Source organism: Amblyraja radiata, chromosome 34, assembly GCF_010909765.2.
Source record: "Amblyraja radiata isolate CabotCenter1 chromosome 34, sAmbRad1.1.pri, whole genome shotgun sequence".
In the NCBI taxonomy this organism is placed as follows: domain Eukaryota; kingdom Metazoa; phylum Chordata; class Chondrichthyes; order Rajiformes; family Rajidae; genus Amblyraja; species Amblyraja radiata.
Window position 1 is genome coordinate 7592175 of NC_045989.1, and position 15831 is coordinate 7608005.

The window sequence follows — 15831 nt, forward strand, 5'->3', positions numbered from 1 at the left end:
CCCATGACTGAAAGCTCACCATACATGAGGTCGTGCAAATGAGAAAGATAACAGGGCGCAGAATACAGAGTTACAGCTACAGGAAAAGTGCAAGAGTCACAGCAAGGTAGATTGGAAGACTAGGAATACAAACCCTGCCTGAATTTCGTAAAAGGGTTACATTCCATAAGCCCTTACATAAGTCAGAGTTTACACATGTTGGAATCACCTGCAAACTAGGTAGGATCAAAGAACTGCAGATGCTGTTTAAATGACATACGTTTACAGAGAATTACTGAGATGTACTCAGGGTACAAGAGTCCACAAACACGTTTAAGTACAAAGCTGTCCATTATACAGTGAAACACAAATTGCTGGAGGAACTCAGCCGGTCAGGCAGCATCTGTGGAAGTAATGGACAGATGATGTTTCAGATTGAACAAGGGCCCCCCACCTGAAACGTCGCCTGTCCATTCCCTCCACAAGTGCTGCCCGACCCGCTGAGTTATTCTAGCACTTTGTGTTTTGCTCAGGATTCCAGCATCCAGTTTTTTGACCATTAAATAGATTTTTTGTAAATGTCATTCAGTTAAATAAAGATTTGATAAGTATCCTGATGAGTAGAAAGGAACTGCAGATGCTGATTTACACCATAGACACAAAATGCTGGAGTAACTCAACAGTTCATAAGTTATAGGAGCGGAATTAGGCCATTCGGACCATTAGGTCTACTCCGCCATTCATTCATGGCGGATCTATCTTCCCCTCTCAACCCCATTCTCCGGTTTCATTCTCCCCATAACCCCTGACACCCGTTCTAATAAAGAATCTGCCTATCTCTGCCTCAATGGGTCAGGCAGCGTCTCTGGAGAAAGGGAACAGGTTCCTTCTTCAGACTGAGTCAGGGGAGAGGGAAACTGGAGGTGTGGAAAGGTTGGGAACAAATCAAAACTAATGGGTATCCTGAGGGAGTGGGTCTCGCCACGGGTGAGGGGTGGTTTAACGAACCTTCTCCAGATCTTGACGTGCTCGGAGTCACTGTAGGCCTTCAAGCAGTCGGTGATGCGGTCGCCGATCTTCAGCAGGCAGCTGCGCGTGTGCTGCAGCTGTTCCTTCTCCGACAGCCCCTCCTCCGGCTTGTCCAGCTGCTTCAGAGCCTTCTTCACCGGCCGCATCCTCTCCTTGCACTGAGCGGGCAGCCAGGGGACAAGATGCATCTTATTAGCGACTCACGTAAACCACGGCTTCATCCAGCTGCGCGCTTAGAATCTCAACCCTTCCCCGTGTCCATTGTAATTACTGAGCTACTCTGCTCTTAGGACTTTAGCCTCCCGACGACTCTGTTCCATGGAGTGCAGGATCATTCATTCATTCATTCAATCAATCATTCAGGAGGATATGAAGTCATCTTATAGAGGTGTGCAAGATCATACGAGGAATAGATTGGGTAAACGCACAGAGTCTTTAGACTTTAGAGATACAGTGCGGAAATGGGCCCTTCAGCCCACCGACCCAGTGCCAACCAGCGATCACCCTGTACACTAGCACTATCCTACACACGAGGGACAATGTACAATTTTAGCAAAGCCAATTAACCTACAAACCTGCACGTCTTCGGAGTCTGGAAGGAAACCGGAGCACCTGGTGGAAACCCAGGCGGTCACGGGGAGAACGTACAAACTCCGTACAGACAGCACCTGTAGTCACGATCGAACCCCAGTCACTGCCGCTATAAGGTGGTGGCACCTTTGTGCCACCATTTTGCCCAGAGTAGGAGAATCGAGAACCAGAGGACATATGGGAGAGATTTCAATAGGAACCTGAGGGGTAACTTTTTTACACAAAAGGCAGAGGGTATATTGAACGAGCTGGCGGAGGAGGCACTCGAGGCAGGTACTAACATAACATTTAACCAGACATTTGGACAGGTACATGGATAGGTTCAGTTTAGAGGGATATGTGTGCCATGCGCAGGCAAGTGGGACTAGTATAGATGGGGCATGTTGGTCGGCGTGGGCAAGCTCAGCCAAAGGGTCTGTTTACACTCTGTATGACTCTAAGCAGACAATGGTTATGGTACACAGAGGGGCCATTTGTAATGTTTCTCACCCATTCATCAGCACGAAAGATACATTAGAAGATTAGCTGGTGCAACTATTTTGCTTTACTACCGACTCCTTCAAAGAGTGCATTGAAAAGCGTTGACACCGTGATATTCACCGCCGTGTTGCTCACTTACGATGCTGAATGTCTCCTGGTCCAACTCATCCTCTCCCTCCTCCCCGATAGGTACGGGGTCGTTGCCAGCCGTAATGTGCACCGGGCCCTTGGCAACAGACTTGCGCAACTTGTCCTTCGCGTCCGCTTTCAGCTGGTCAGGAGAAATTGTGAAAAATTACCGTTGAGCAAAGAGCAGTAGCGTGGCGCAGTGGTCTCTTCCCACACTTCAAAGACGTACATGTTTGCAGGGTTAAGGGCCTGTCCCACTTTCACGATCTTTACAGGCCACTGGTGGCACCCGTCATAGGTCGCGGAAATTTTCAACATGTTGAAAATTCAGCGGCGACCGGAAAGACTCTGGAGACCTCTCACAGCCTGTATGGACGTCAGTTAATTTACTATTATACCAAGCCAATCAGTCTGAAGAAGGGTCTCGACCCATTCCTTCTCTCCGGAGATGCTGCCTGACCCCGCTGAGTTACTCCAGCGTTTTGTGTCCAACATCACAAATCCAAGCCCCGAATGATGAAGCCTTCACCCTCACCGTCCGACCCCACTCTCACTGACCTCACTGGCCACACACTACACAGGGAAGTCTGAAATCCATCTATTTCCCTCCACGGATGCTGCCTGACCCGCTGAATTCTTCCAGCAGTTTGTTTATCGCTACAGATTCCAGCATCCGCAGTCGCTTGTCTCCAATTAAAAGTCCCACTTTTACTCTGATCCAACGTTCTGGTTACCTTGTCCTTCTTGGCCTTGGCCTTCTTTTTCCCCTTCTGCCCATCCTTGTCCTTCTTAACATCTCCCTTCTCCTTGTTCTCCTTGTTGTCTTTCTTCTTCAGCTTCTTCTTCATGGGCGTTCGTTCCAAACTGCCGTCCTGGAGAGAAAGCAACCAACGAGTCCTTAAACCAGGCGCTAGTTACGAAGTCTACGCTGAGACGTAGACTCAACTAGCGTAGACTAGTCTGCGCTAGTCCACGTCTAGTTTAGTTTTTTAGTTTAGAGATTCAGCATGGAAACAGGCCCTTCGGCCCACCGAGTCCATGCTGACCAGCAATCCCCGCACACTGTCACTATCCTAAACAGTCTAGGGATAGTTTACCAAGCAAATTAACCTACAAACCTTTACTTCTTTGGAGTTCATTATATTGGACCATCATAGTTCATTATGATCCAACATTTTCTGCCTGAAAAGGCAGAGGAAGCAGTTTCTAGGTATGTTGCAAAGCGTACCTGAAGCGTCGCTGAAAATCTGTCCCAGCCCGTGTGCGCGATTTTGGCGCCGTTTAGAGGGGGGCGGGTTTAAAACGCGATTTTCTCTAGGCTGTTCAAATCGCGGTTTTTCAGCCTAGTTAATTATTAACGAAAAATCGCTGGAAGATTCCCTCGCTTGAGCTATTATTAGTTTTAAGGGCTTTCCTTACTTGTTATAGTAGTTTAAAAATTAACCTCTAAACCCCCGACCGCCGACAACGGGCCAGATCTCATACAGGGGAAAACGGAAGGTAGGCTGTTTATTTTTACGTTAAAAAGGGCTTCTTAAGATCCCTTTATACAAAGTTTAATATTGCGAGTAGCTCATTTTGGGCCCCATTATATCCCGCAGTATTTTTCTGGGCATTCGAGGCACAAATCCACTGCAACGTGAACGTTGTAAACCAGCGCGTTCACAGGATCCCACTAGAAAGCTGATTTAAATGGACTTTAATTTACAGCAATTAAACACTAAATTCCTTCCATTTGGCCTATAAATTAATGTAAATGAGATTTAAAAATCATGTTTTATTGTGAATTATTTGTGAATATTATTTGGACACTTATGCTATTTAAAAATGTTAATCATTTATTAAGAAATAGATAGATGTTTAGATCTAGTAATTGAAGTTTGGAATTAGCTACAATTGGGTAACTAACTAATTATATGCTTTAATTTCAGGTCATCCAAGTAAGATTATTTTATATTTGTTTCAGAATGCTTCAATCTATGATAACTGAAAATTTCATTCAGTTCCCTTAATTTTTAAGAATGTTATGGGCTTTTGACTGTCCACGATCACAGCTTTTTTGTTATCTCCATAGAAAATCAATAGGGAACAAGATGCTAATTTCCGAGTATGAAAATGGCCATAACTTTTTAAATACTTGAGATATGAAAGTGAATTAGGTGTCAAATTAAACTTATTTTTATGCTTTATCTGATGGGATAAATTGCAGACTTGATTTTTAAAATCTCAAAATTTTGTAACATTGCTACAGTTTCATTCACAATTTTTAAATAGAAATTGAAGAAACACAAAGGACAGGACATGAAGAGGGTGACAACAAAAGAGCAGGGTGTAGGGCCATTTAGATAGCTCTATCAACGAGATTTACACTTTACTTTCGAGATACAGCACAGAAACAGGCCCTCTGGCCCACCGAGTCCGTGCCGGCCAGCGATCACCCCGTCCTCTAGTGCTATCCTACACACTAGGGACAATTTACAATCTTACAGAAGTCAATGAACCTCCAAATCCGCATGTCTTTGGAGTGTGGGAGGAAACCGGAGCACCTGGAGAAAACCCACGCAGTCACAGGGAAAAACGTGCAAACTCCATACAGACAGCACCCGTAGTCAGGATCGGACCTGGGTCTCTGGTGCTATAAGGCAGCAGCTCTACTGCTGCGCCACCGTGCCGCCCCTAGGCAGGTACAGCGGGCCAATGAATTCCTATGGGATTCACTATTAGTTGAGCACAGAGAGAGGTCAACCAGTCGCTAGTTAACGCCGGCAACAGTGCTCTGGAAGCACCTTGACAACATCAACTACCACCACTCAACATGGAGGTCCACCACCAAATTCTAAAGCCAATCATAGGGAAATAAGTGCTAGTCTTGTGAGTGAAGACCATATTCTAAATGAGAACAAGAGGGATCTTCAAACAGGATTTTTTTTTAGTGTAGAGATATAGTGCGGAAACAGGCCCTTCGGCCCACCGAGTCCACGCTGACCAGTGATCACCCCAAACGCTAGCACTATCCTAAACACTGGGGACAATTTACAATTTTTACTGAAGCCAGTAAACAGGCCCTTCAGCCCACCGAGTCCATGGTGAGGGGGGAACGATTTAATGGGAACACGAGGGGTAACTTTCTTACACAAAGGGTGGTGGATATATAGAACAAGTGGGAAATAATTCCAGAACACAACATGTGTGGGAAGGAACCGCAGATGCTGGTTTACACAAAACGCTGGAGTAACTCAATGGGACAGGCATCATCTCTGGAGAGAAGGAAGAAGTGATGTTTTGGGTCAAGACCCTTCTTCTGACTGCTGAGTCTGAAGAACTGGACTAAAGAACTGAAGGCAGGTTCTCCCAGTCTGAAGAAGAGTCTCGACCCAAAATGTCACCGATTCTTTTTAACCATAGACGCTGCCTGACCCACTGAGTTACTCCAGCAGTTTGGTTCTATCTCCAGAACACAACAAGTGGACATGGACTTTGGGAGGAACGAACTGATCTGGTAGATCCGTGTGGAAGTTATCTCACAAAACCGGAAGAAGGTGTTCCTCAGTACGTGGGCGGGCAGCCAGTGATATCTCCTCGAAGGGAAAGCTGGATTGAAACGGGGAAGTTCCACCGCTCACCTTCAGCTCACCATCCTCTTCCGAAGCATTGTCAGAGAGCCGGGGCGAGGAGATATCGTTGCCACACTCATCCTTCAGCTTGGGTGCCTTGTTCTCCTTCTTCACTCTGGGCTTCCGCTTCTTTGGTTTGGACTATTCGACACAGAGCAACAGTTAAAAAACGGTGCAGGCAGGCAGGAGGTCCCACATCAAGCTTGCTCAATGCCCGCCAACTCAGCGGAGGAGGTGGATTCAGTTTAGTTTAGCTTACTGTCACCTGCGCCGAGGTACAGTGGAAAAGGTTAGTTGCGTGCCAACCCGTCAGCGGAAAGACAATACATGATATTGCCCAGACCTTCACACAGACCAACCTCTCCTCCGTTGACTCCATTGACACCTCACGCTGCCTCCGCAAGGCCAGCAGCACAATCAAGGACCAGGACAACACCCCCGATTGTAATCATGTATTGTCTTTCCGTTGACTGGTCAGCATGCAGCACAAGCTTTTCACTGTACCTCGGTACACGTGACAATAAACAATAAATTAAACAGAACTGAAAGGGGATTAACTTTGGTGAAGACATTATCAAGGCTTCTCCGATGGTGAACATAATTATATTTTGATCTCTACACTACCAGACTCAGGAACAGATTCTTCCCCTGTGAATGGTCCTTCACTAAGCTGGGATAACTGTTCGATTCACCTCTACCCCACTGTGGGCATTGGCCACTGATGCACTACATTGCGGGGTACTGTATTCCGCACTCTGTATCTTCCCCATTGCTCTACCTAATGTGCTTAAAGGGCCTGTCCCACTTACGTGACTTTTTCGGCGACTGCCGGCATAGGTCGCCGAAAATTGTCAACATGTTGAAAATCCAGCGGCGACCAGAACAAGGTACGACTCTTTGGGCGACTACTCACGACCATACAGGCTTCACCCCGCGACATGTCGCCAGGGCGTCGCCTGTCTCCTCAGTCGCCCAAAGAGTCGTAGCGTCTTTCTGGACGCCGCTTAATTGTCAATATGTAGAACATTTTCTGTGACCTGTGACGGGTGCCGGTAGTTGCCGAAAAACTTGCGTAAGTGGGACAGGCCCGTAAGTTGGACCTGATTATATTTCTGTATCGTATAATTTGATCTAATTGGATTGCAGGCAAGACAAAGCTAATCACTGTACCTTGGTACACATGACAAGTATAAACCTACACTACTTCAGTTTCACTTGATTGTATTTATGTAAAGTATTAATTTAACAAATCTTAAAGTAAAATAACCCTAAACCCTACAACACCTGCGATCTCCTCCAGAGAAGAGATTTTTAAATCCTCTGTGTGATTGTGGATTCTTTGGTGGGTGAAAAATACTTTTATCTTTTGAATCGCAATGAGGGTTTAAAACGTTCTCATTTACTGAAGGTGGAATATCCCTCGGGGAATTGATGGAGCATACACCACACAAGCTGGGCATTCAGGTCAGCCAAACAACATTGGGGATGGCACGGTGGTGCAGCGGTAGAGTTGCTGCCTTACAGCGCCAGAGACCTGGGATCGATCCTGGCTACGGCTGCTGTCTGTACGGAGTTAGTACGTTTGTAAGTTATTGGGGCAAATCCTCCAAAATTATGGAAGAACTCGGATAAGGACATGGATATTTTAAAAAGACAGATTTGCTGGCTGCAACGGAAAAAACCCCCAATCCACAGAAAGAATCAGTTTCAAGTTTCAAACCTGTCTGGCCTGTGGACTTGGGCATCACACAACTATGCGAATGGCGTGGGCAGGAAAGGCTGAGACGGAGATAACGAGATTATCTTGGATACACAAAGGAAGGTACCAAGCCTCAGCAGACGGTGGTAAACAGGCCTGCACAAGCACAATCACCATCTTGGATGACCCATCCATCGAGACAATAGGAGCCCATCCAGGCGATGGGATAACGATCAGGCTGAGGGATCATGACATCAGCAAACTCCTTATCATCGGAAGCCTATTGTTCATGCCAGATCGAAACTGGGAATCATCAAAATAACCCTTTTATCCAGAGGACCACCTGGGGGTTTCAAAGGAAGCTCAGGTATAAAAGCCGGAGTCAAGCCAGAACTCGCTCTCTTTCTGCTCTGCTGGACAGCTCATGGGCCTGCATCGACCTAGCTGTGAGTATCCCAGTGACCTGGTGAAATTTCCGAAATAGGATAGAGGTTGAGAAAATAAAGGGAAAGGGAGGTAAAATTGTGTAAAGTAAGTTTTACAACGTGCCCGATAGTTTTCCGTCCATAGTCTTAGTTTAAAGCATAAGTTTAGCCACGTATTATGTAGTGTTGGTGAGATTCGATTTCTCATTGTTTAATAAAGCCTGTAAATTGTAGACTTGCTTTGAGTCCATCTTGGTTTCTGTTTTCTCTCATCAGCACACTCTGGTCAATTCAACCTTTTTATCATATCCCACCATAATTCCGAGGTCTAGAACCTAGGGGAATCCCTTTTGTTGTATTCTCTCTCTTGGAAACCGCTCGAGTGGAGTGGTGGCCGTTTGACCCTCCGACAAGGGAGAGAATAACTCGGGCAGTTGGGCCCGAAGTGGAGTAAAGGGAAACGCAAAACCCCTACAGTTCTCCCCGCGACCTGCGTGGGTTTTCTCCAGGTACTCCGGTTTCCTCCCACACTCCAAAGACGTACAGGTTTGCAGATTCATTGGCTTTGGTAAAACATTGTAAATTGTCTCTAGTGCGTAGGATGGTGTCAGTGTGCGAGGATCGCCGGTCGGCATGGACTTGGTGGGGCCTGTTTCTGCGCTGCATCTCTAAACTAAACTATCCATCCGATGGAGTATTCCCGTATGTAATGTGATCTCAGAAATGAAGTACTTCCATTCATTTTCCAATGTTGGTGATCATTCCCATGGATCCCATGTGCTTTTTTCTCCTCATCCCAACCCGTCAACCAGGATTGTGGCCGATCTCCCAGCTCAACTCCGCACCCCTGCCCATTCCCCACGTGTCCTCCAACTCCCGCATCCCAGGCGCTCTCTCTACACTCACCTCCTTCTCCTGTTTAATTCCGGCCTTCTTGATCATGTCTTTCTTCAGCAGCCTGATCAGGTAATCGGCCCGTGACTGCAGGTGCTTGGCCTGTGGCTTGTGATCTGGATTAACAGGGAGAATCTGGAGGGGAAGACACATGGTCGATGTTCAGATCAGGCTCAGCCCGAAGCATGGGACAGAGGCAACGTCACAGACAAACAACGCAAGAAAGGTTCCTATTACACCGTGCGCTGCATGCTCTGTACCTCTGGGTGCTTTAACTAGAGGCTTCAGCTTTTGTGACACGGCCTGTATTTCAAAGTCTGGGTATAGCTCCCTGGCAAATGGACCAAGATGTTAGTGGCTGTTTAACGGAGGCACTTCATTATGTTTCAAATAGCTGGTGATTCCCAGTCAAACCCTGCAGTGGCCGCCAACACTAAACGGATACGTTCCTTGGTGTGAACCTCACTGATGTTGGGATCTACCCTCCTCACAGTCCGTGCACACACACGTATGTGAACACACATACACACGCACGCACACACACAGGCAAACACACAGACATGTACACGCACACACACGCAGACTCGCACACACACAGACAAACAGGCACAGATACACACAGCCACATACAAACAGGCAGATACACACAGCCACACAAACAGGCAGATACACACACACACAGACACGCACACACAGACACGCGCACACACAGACACGCACACGCAGACACGCACACACATACACGCACACACACACAGACAGGCAGACACACACTCAGACACGCACACACACACAGGCAGACACACACACAGACAAATACAGACACAGAAAAATGCGCAAGCGGACACATGCACACATATCCACGCAACCCCCCGCCCATATCCTGAACACAACTGTGCTGCTGTGAGTGGGCAGGGGGGGACAAGCCTGAGGCAGGGGCACCCACTCTAGAGACCCAGTGGTGGCCAGACCCCTTGGGTCTTGACCCGAAACGTCGCCCATTCCTTCTCTCCAGAGATGCTGCCCGTCCTGCTGAGTTACTCCAGCATTCTGCAGTTCCTTCCTACACATGCCCCATTGTGAGGCAGTGCTTTGATGCCATTTACACAGGAGCCTATTGCAAGGTGCGATTCCCGGGAAAACTGCCTAAAGGGGGAGGAAATGTCACAAAGGAACACAAGATGAATCCCCTCCCTTCCTGATTTAGTGGACGCAAAGCAAGCTGCAGATTGATTGAATGGAACATGGAATGGCCTACCTTATTGGTAAGCTGTAGTTCTGGGTCCATTTTTATCTGCTCCCAGTTGCTATAACCACACTCATAGATCCCTATCAGCAAATTGGAATCCTCCTCCACACCCCAATCTGTGTCGAAATGCACTGCCTTGGCGTGGCAGCTCAAGCGGAACCTACACAGCAGGAACAGCGGATAAAGCACGGAACATCTTCGAGATAACGCGCTAAACTGACCTTATTTGCCAGTGCACTGAAAACGCGAGTCCCCCCCCCCACCCCCGACATGTTCCAGGGAGTTTGGAGGTGGAGATACAGCATGGAAACTGGCCCTTTGGCCCATCGAGTCCATGCCGGCCCGTACACGTCTGGGACAGTTCCTTCCCAAACGTCATCAGGCAACTGAAGCATCGAGAGCGATCCTGATATTTCCCTCATTGGAGAACCTCAGACTATCTTTCATCAGACTTTACTTTGCACTAAATGTTATTCCCTTATCATGTGTCCTGTTGTCTTTCCGCTGGCTGGTTAGCAACTAAAGTTTCTCGCATGTGACAATAAACTAAACTGAGCTGAACACTAAATGTTATCCACGTAATTCTCTTTATCCTGTATCCGTACACCGTGAATGGCTCGATTGTAATCATGTATTGTAGTAAACATGTTCCCGATGTTGGGGAAGTCCAGAACCAGGGGCCACTGTTTAAGAATAAGGGGTAAGACATTTGGAACGGAGACGAGGAAACACTTTTTCTCACAGAGAGTTGTGAGTCTGTGGAATTCTCTGCCTCAGAGGGCGGTGGAGACCGGTTCTCTGGATGCTTTCAAGAGAGAGCTGGATAGGGCTCTTAAAGATAGCGGAGTCAGGGGATATGGGGAAAAGGCAGGAACGGGGTGCTGATTGGGGATGATCAGCCATGATCACATTGAATGGCGGTGCTGGCTTGAAGGGCCGAATGGCCTGCTCCTGCACCTAATGTCTATTGTATTGTCTTTCTGCCGACTGGTTTGCACGCAACTACAGATTTTCACTGTACCTCGCCACACGTGACAATAAACAAAACTAAACACACTAGTTCTATGTTATCTCACTTTTGCATCCATTCGGGGCAATTTGCCAGGGCCAATTAACCTACAAACCTACGCGTCTTTTTTCAGGGGGATGGTTGGAGAAGAAAACATAGGGAGAAGGTGCAACCTCCACGTAGACAGCACCCGGGGTCAGGATCGAACCCGGGTCTCTGGCGCTGTGAGGCGGTGGCTCTAACAGCGGCGCCACTGTGCCGCCGAATTCTCTCTGCGGAAAAAAGTCCACATTTACTGCACGCTTTGGTCTGCTGCATCTTCCGCAGCACCTGTGCAGCTCCCAGTGGAGCAGGACCCAGATCGCCACGTTATAATCAACTTTAAGGAAAAGGAACTGGACAGCGCAGTGCCAGAGACCCGGGTTCGATTATGACCTCGGTTGCTGTCTGTGTGGAGTTTGCACGATCTCTCTGTGACTCTACCCAAGGGCAGTCCAGGATGGGCAGTAAATGCAGACTCTCCTGGCATTGCCCCCAGTCGGAATTGGGCGGAACGGTGGCGCAGCTGGAGGAGCTGTTGCCTCACAGCGCCGGGTTCGATCCTGACCTCGGGTGCTGTCTGTGTGGAGTTTGCATGTTCTTCCTGGGTAACCGTGTGGGTTTCCTCCGGGTGCTCATGTTTCCTCCCACATCCCAAAGATGTGAGGGTTTGTAGGATAATTGGACCGCTGATGTCGAGAGTGGATGAGAAAGTGGAATGAAATAGAACTAGTGTGAACAGGTGACGGATGGTAGGCGTGGACCTGGCAGCATCACACACAGCCTAGACCTGTCCTGTCGACACATTTCTTTCCTCAATTGGACCGTGTGGGTCGGCATGGGCAAGTTGGGCCGAAGGGTCTGTTTCCACGCTGTCTAACGCTACGACTCCAATTGACATTAATGGTTCACTTACGGTTTTTACTGCAATTTGGTTAGTCAGTTTCCTTTCTTTCAGACTTAATTAAATACTTAAATTGCCAACCAATTTTCTATGCATTTCAATACCCTACCCCCAATACCGTGTGCTCTAATTTTGCCCACTAATCTCCTGTGTGGGACCTTATCAAAGGCTTTCTGAAAGTCCAGGTACACTACATCCACTGGCTCTCCCTTGTCCATTTTATTTGTTACATCCTCAAAAAATTCCAGAAGATTAGTCAAGCATGATTTCCCCTTTGTAAATCCATGCTGACTTGGACCAATCCTGTTACTGCTATCCAAATGTGCGGCTATCTCATCTTTTATAATTGACTCCAGCATCTTCCCCACCACTGATGTCAGGCTAACTGGTCTATAATTCCCTGCTGTCTCTCTCTTTCCCTACTTAAAAAGTGGGATAACATTAGCTACCCTCTAATCTACAGGAACTGATCTTGATTCTACAGAACATTGGAAAATGATCACCAATGTGTCCACGATTTCTAGAGCCACCTCCTTGAGTACACTGGGATGCAGACCATCAGGCCCTGGGGATTTATCAGCCTTCAGTCCCATCAGTCTACCCAACACCATTTCCTGACTAATGTGAATTTCCTTCAATTCCTCCGTCACCCCAGATCCTCTGTCCCCTCGTACATCTGGAAGACTAAAGTACCTGTTCAACTCGTCTGCCATTTCCTTGTTCCCCATAATAAATTCACTCCAGCTCCTCCAGCACTGTGTTTTGATCAAGATACCAGCATCTGCAGTTTCTTGTATCTCTGCCACTCTCTCGCTATTCTTAAGATTTGCAGCATCTGCAGTTTTGTCTTTGATTTTGGTTAATGAGCAAGGTAAACATTTCCATTCTGTCACATTCACCTGTCAGAGGTCATCGTCAATGTTCTGCACAGCATGTTAATATGTGTTGTGGAATCCAAATAACACTGGTTTAGAATGGGAGGCGATTCACTTGGAAAGATTTGATTTTTGGTGACTGAGCCACTGAATACACTAATACAAAGCCATGCAATGAAACTCTGACCAGCTTGCTTGCCAACAGTTCAATAAGATGAAGCATTAAGATAATACAGGACGGCACGGTGGTGCAGCGGTAGAGTTACTGCCTTACAGCACCAGAGACCCGGGTTTTATTCCCACCACGGGTGCTGTCTGTACGGAGTTTGTACGTTCTCCCCGTGACCATGTGGGTTTTCTCTGAGGTCTTCGGTTTCCTCTCCAACTCCAAAGACGTACAGGTTTGTAGGTTAATTGGCTTGGTATAAATGTCAAATTGTCCCTAGTGTGCGTAGGATAGTGTTAATATGGGGAATCGGTGGTCGGTGTGGACTCGGTGGGCTGAAGGGCCTGTTTCCATGCTGTATCTCTAAACCAGACTAAATATGCTGTTCATAACATACAGTAATTAATCTGTCCCAATTATTTCCATTTACTGGAAGGACTGCCATGGAAAATCTTTTCACATAAAAATAAACGCCTCAGTTCATTGTCACTTCAATCACAAATTACTGAACTCACTTCTTCCTTTCCTCAGGGTCGAGAGGAATGGTTTTATGCAGAGCCTCAAATTCGTCCTCGTGAATGAGAATTGACCGAACGTTGACCTGGACTCCCGAAACCTTGATGGTTGGACCCCTCTTTTTCCCCGGCCCCTTCCCTGTAACAGAGGTGGAGAGATAGTGTGAGGGCAACTGTTAATGGACACAACTGTGGCCTCGCCTTCCAACCCTCTGCGGCAACGGACATCCTCTCTCACTTTACACAAAACACACGTCCGTTAGTCTTAGAAACAAAATTAGGCCATTTGCCCATCAAGTCTACTCCACCATTCAATCATGGCTGATCTATCTCTCCCTCCTAACCCCATTCTCCTGCCTTCTCCCCATAATCCCTGACACCCATACTAATGTTATAGACCCATACCCGATGTTGTAGGCCCACCCGACGCCAGCGTTCTATCTTCCCGCAGGTGGACCTATAACATCGGGCTGCCGTTGTGGCGACTGGCTGCGGAGGCCTCAAATAGGCCCCGACCTCAGGCGGACTAGGAGGAGGAGGAGGACTGGACTTTTTGGTGCCTTCCCCACGGTGGAAAGTGTTGATTCTGCTGTTGGGGGGGATGTTCATGTTGTATCCTATGGTGTATTGTATCTTTTTTTATTTTTTTTTTATTTAATATGGATATATGGTAATCTAATTCTTTTCTCTGTAAAACACTTTGGCTTCAACATGATTTGATTTAAAAGTGCTATATTAATAAAAAATACTTACTTACTAATAAAGAACCTGTCAATCTCCGCTTTAAAAATACCCACTGACTTGGCATCCACATCCTTCTGTGGCAATGAATTCCACAGATGCACCACCCTCTAGCGAAATAAATTTCTCCTCATCTCCTTCCTCAAGGTACGTCCTTTTATTCTGTGTCTGTGCCCTCTGGTTCTAGACTCTCCCACTAGTGGAAACATCCTCTCTACGTTCACTTTGGGTGAAGTTGGGAGCTGGGCTAATCCGCTGTGTGTGCGCTATGTCTTGTTTCTGTAATGTGCCCTCTGATTGAACCTAGATCCATGGCGCTCTGAGGCAGCAGGTCTACCCAGCTGGGTCACCTAATTAACTGGCCAACCCGCACATATTTGGGATATACGAGGAAACCTGAGTCCCTAGTGGAAACACTATCACTAGGAGGAACGTGGAAACTCCACACAGACATCACCCCAGGTCAGTATGGAGACTGGATGAGGCCGAGGCTCTACCCACTGCGCCCTGCTGTCAAGATGCTTCTGCAGTGGACCCCACTCAGAGCGGCACGGTGGCGCTGGGGTAGAGATGCTGCCTCACAGCGCCAGAGACCCGGGTGTGATGCTGACCACGGCTGCTGTCTGAACGGGGTTTGTACGTTCTCCCCGTGACCTGCGTGGGTTTTCTCCGGGTGCTCTGGTAAACCTCCCACCTCCAAAGACGTGCAGGTTTGTAGGTTAATTGGCTTTGGTAAAATAGTAAATAGTAAATAGCGGTGCTGGCTCGAAGGGCCGAATGGCCTACTCCTGCACCTATTGTCTATTGTCCCTGGTGTGTGTGTAGGATGGTGTTAATGTGCGGGGATCGCTGGTCGGCACAGACTCAGTGGGCCGAAGGGCCTGTTTCTGTGCTGTATCTCTAAGTTAAACTCACTCAGGGCCCCTTACTCAGACTCTGCACCACAAGGATGTAACTGTGGGGGGCATGAGAAGGTGAGGCAGCGGGGATAAGGCCGCGGTGCCCAGCCGGGTTAGTCTTACCCTCCAGGCCTGGGTTTTCCTTCAGCTGTTCCTCAAACTCTTTGACAGCCATCACACAGCCGTTGTGTATGAGTTCGCCCAGTCGTTGTAGGTCCGCGATGGACTTGTCCACGAGCTCAGCATCGCGTGCTATACCCTCGAGCCTGGGGAAAAGCAAAGGGAAAATCTGCCTTTCATTCTATTACAATAAATATCTTAACGCATCTTGAAATACAGATCATTCCCTGAAGTAATATCTCAACTGATGGTGGAAGAAACCACACAACCGAGACACATTGGCTCAGGTTTTACATTTAGGTTCATTATTGTCATGTGTACCGAGGCACTGTGAACAGCTTTGTTTTGCATGCCATCAGATCAGGTGATTCTATGCATAAATACAATCAATTCAAACTCAAGTATAATAGGTATAGCAAAGGGGAAGATACAGAGTGTAAGTATGTTCTCAGCATCATAGCGCATCAATCAGTT

At 47.4% G+C, this 15831-nt stretch overlaps 1 protein-coding gene across 12 annotated transcripts in view; it reads right to left on the reverse strand.

Annotated features, from left to right (window-relative positions):
- Positions 1-15831, reverse strand: part of chd2 (chromodomain helicase DNA binding protein 2) — a 110604-nt gene that overhangs the window by 8357 nt on the left and 86416 nt on the right. For 5 of the 12 annotated variants that reach the window (XR_004416802.1, XM_033050126.1, XM_033050128.1 and 2 more), the window contains 8 exons: positions 15361-15503; positions 13598-13736; positions 10099-10249; positions 8853-8975; positions 5832-5963; positions 2943-3080; positions 2219-2350; positions 988-1166 (listed from right to left, as the gene is read on the reverse strand). Coding sequence is in view for 7 of the 12 variants with exons in the window: in XM_033050126.1 (XP_032906017.1) it covers positions 988-1166; positions 2219-2350; positions 2943-3080; positions 5832-5963; positions 8853-8975; positions 10099-10249; positions 13598-13736; positions 15361-15503 (1137 nt within the window). In the remaining 5 variants the exon portion in view is untranslated. Of the gene's footprint in view, positions 1-987; positions 1167-2218; positions 2351-2942; positions 3081-5831; positions 5964-8852; positions 8976-10098; positions 10250-13597; positions 13737-15360; positions 15504-15831 lie in introns of those variants that run through there. The other 7 variants (XM_033050129.1, XM_033050133.1, XM_033050132.1 and 4 more) reach the window with 7 other exon arrangements.